This window comes from Austrofundulus limnaeus, unplaced genomic scaffold (assembly GCF_001266775.1).
Source record: "Austrofundulus limnaeus strain Quisiro unplaced genomic scaffold, Austrofundulus_limnaeus-1.0 Scaffold583, whole genome shotgun sequence".
Classification (NCBI taxonomy): Eukaryota; Metazoa; Chordata; class Actinopteri; order Cyprinodontiformes; family Rivulidae; genus Austrofundulus; species Austrofundulus limnaeus.
Genome location: NW_013952985.1, coordinates 144,477 through 147,746, shown reverse-complemented (window position 1 = coordinate 147,746; position 3,270 = coordinate 144,477). Strand labels below are relative to the sequence as shown.

General features: G+C 36.4%; 1 protein-coding gene across 1 annotated transcript in view; it reads right to left on the bottom strand.

The window, feature by feature from the left end:
- rad51 (RAD51 recombinase) overlaps window positions 1-3,270 on the bottom strand; it is a gene marked incomplete in the record, with an annotated part of 30,506 nt that overhangs the window by 23,042 nt on the left and 4,194 nt on the right. The window contains 1 exon segment of the mRNA XM_014026708.1: window positions 2,791-2,928. Within this exon segment, the coding sequence (XP_013882162.1) occupies window positions 2,791-2,928 (138 nt within the window).

Genomic DNA, 3,270 nt, shown 5'->3' with positions numbered 1-3,270 from the left:
CATCAGTTCCCTGACTGATCGGAGGCGAGCCAGCTCCTACCCCGTTGGTGCCTTAAGAAGTCATCACCAGGTAAAGCAGATGTGTTTGGAGTGACATGTCATGTGGAACTTGAGCTTAGAAAGGACGTGCAGTTCCGGTTGACCCACACTTTGATAAAAGTAAAAGTCGTAGTAACATACTAATCTTACTTTCCTCCTTTCCTTGTTCTTAATTTGCCAAAACTTAAGCTAAAAGTGCCAGTAAAATTGTTTGGTTGTTAACATCAGAACTGACGTTTTACTGTTCTATATAAGTAATCTGAGTTGATGTGAATTGAAATTAGGACACAGGTTTTATCTCATTTAACTCTGAAGCTTGTTATAGGAATAACCACAATCAAGTGTAACTTATGATCTGGTTAATTTGTGTAAATAAATGATTGCATAGTCTTTTATGAATCAACTTGAAGTCGTCTGAACGTTCACTWATTGTGTCACTTTTCACTTCGCACAGTCAAGATATTAACAAGTAATGAGAAATACCTTGGTAAAAGTTTCCTCATAACCTTGTGTATGAGAGATGTGGGAAAAGCTTAATTCACCTTAAGCTCACTTCTTACATTAGTCATTTAGACATAAAAAATTCAATGTTGCCTAAAATATTATAGTGTGACAGGACCTTAAGGGCCTTAAGCCACACATAGTCCTGTCATAAAACAATTTCAGATAACTGGAATGTAAGTGTGGTGAAGCCAAATAAATKTAACATCTGCCTGCCAAACAAAGAGGTTCTGCCTGCTGAACTTATCGGCTGCTGCTCTGCTGTGCTCTCACCTTCATCATCAGAGCAGAAGCTGACTTTAGGCTACATTATCAAGATGGATTTATGACTGAACGAATGTCCACGTCTTTATAATCAACTCTGTGGGTAACAATACGTAAAAAAGTTTTTTCTCCGACAACTTGGGAGTGAAAAAACTAAAGATTCGCTCTGCGCGACGTGCAGCGAGAGGGAGGAAGAAATGATCCCGCGACACGACGTAACTTTTCTACAGCGGCAGGGGGAATTTTGAGGATTYATTCTCTCTGTACGAGTTTTAAAACACTATAATTTCTTCATTATATTTCAAACTCCTCCTGCTCTGTTGTCTCTGCACTCACAGCCCTGTTGACACAGTTGTGATGATGTAATGACGATAGGACGGTAGAGTATAAATTTCTACCGTAGGCCAACTTCATAYCGTTTCTACCATCTACCGCATATACCGCGCAACCCTAGATTGACCATATGTATTATAGACCAGGGCTGTCCAGTATATTTTCCAGGTTTCTCTGTTCTGACACACCTGCTTTGAGCTTGGCCAAAYTTGAAGAGGTAATAAAAAATCAGTGGGTCTGGGGTTTTGGAGCAGAGAAACCTGAAAAACATGCGGGACTTCAGAAAGCTAGGACACATAAGACCCCTGTTAAAGACAATCCAAGCCTTCCATCAATGTTGGGAAATGAAGTTAAAAGAACAACATCCTTTACTACTTCATATATAGGTCTCTAAAGTGCTGCTTTCTCCCACACACATTTATATTGTCACATGAGCTTTTTAAGCATGAAATAACAGCTAAATGCATTTTAAAAAAGTCATCTTTAAATGTACAGCAGCAAAGGTATGCTGCGCCAAGTGTAAAATAAAATGTTAGGAAATGCCTTTAACACATTGTTCTTTATTTAGCTCACTTTGAGTGTACAATATTTTACACAAACATTTTATGTAGCTCATTGTTCTTACATATAGATAATTTATACTAAATGTTATATTTAAATGTTAAAAATACCTGTAAATACTAAATCTAAATGTGAAAATGTAAAAGTTAAATCTTAAATTTGTGGCTAAATGTTGAAATTTAAAGTATTTCGTAATGGAACGCAGCCTTTGCTGTTAGTGCTCTTCTTGTGACATCATCAACCTGAGACAAAATCAATCGCTACTGCTGCAGCTAAAGCTTCCCTACAAGACATCCAATATCTGAACTGCACTTCAAACTCTAACCACACATACTGTTTTCAATGAACAAAGTTAAATATCCTCTTCAGCAGCGTTAGATGCGTTAGCTAACCAGGATAACGTCATCATCCCGCACCAGACATCAACGCAGAAAGTGAGCTAAACAATGAAAACGTTTTCGTGATCATTAACATTTTATTTTACACTGCGCCTCACACTGATTTCTACTAAATCTAAAAACAAATTCAAGATGKKTTTTTTTCCACTTCCTGTTTGCTTGCGTTGAAGGAATGAACATGACAGTTTTAAACTGAATTAAGCTTAATGAGCTTTTTTTTTTTAGTTGAATACTTTTGTCCAACTTTGAAAATAATATTATGCAAGATTATTGCAAAATGACTTTATTAGTTTGTTGATATCAAATTTTGTGTTCGCTAATTTCAGCTTGTTGTGGCAGCCATCTTGAACGCATTTGACTCCAGAAATTAATACGCTGTAAATGTACATTAATAATTACTTTTGGAACGCTTCACAAAAATGCATCCAACTGTTCATCATATTTTGCTAATGTTACAGATGAACCACACACAGACGAAGGCATAATCCTTATTTCCTTTAACTTTAGATGGCGACCTTGCTGGTCACACAGAGTAACACCAGCACCTAAACACATCTAACAACCATCAGACAGCAACAATAAAGTGCAGCTAAATTAAATGATCATCAGTATAAGATTAACTTCATTTTTCCATAAATGACTCAGGGAAAAAGAAGAGTTAAATAACCAGTTGAAACAATTGAATGTCTCTTACCAAGACTTTGTCAGCTTTGGCTTCACTGATTCCTTTAATACTGAGCAGCTCCTTCTTGGGTGCGTAGGCCACAGCTTCCACCGTGTGAAATCCTGCATCCTCCAGTTTCTTGATGTCACTGGCACTGATTCCAGATTGCTGCAAGACGACACATGAAAACAACAAAGTCTGGTATCGTTTGACTAGAATACCAAAACAGTTAACACATCCTGCCACACGTTAAAAACCTCTTAGCTTAGCCACTGAGCAAGAGAAATCTAGACTAACGAGACAAGAATCTGTGGTTGAATTATTTACTGTTTATGTATAAAGGCTCACAAAAACATATCAATCATCCAAGTCAATTTTGTTAAAGAGATCCACGATTAGTTGTAACATTAAACTTTATTTGATAAACATTTATTTTAACTGTAAAACAAAAACCGTAAAAATACTGTAGGCTGTTTAGTTTTGTAATTTTTTTTAAATATATATATTTAA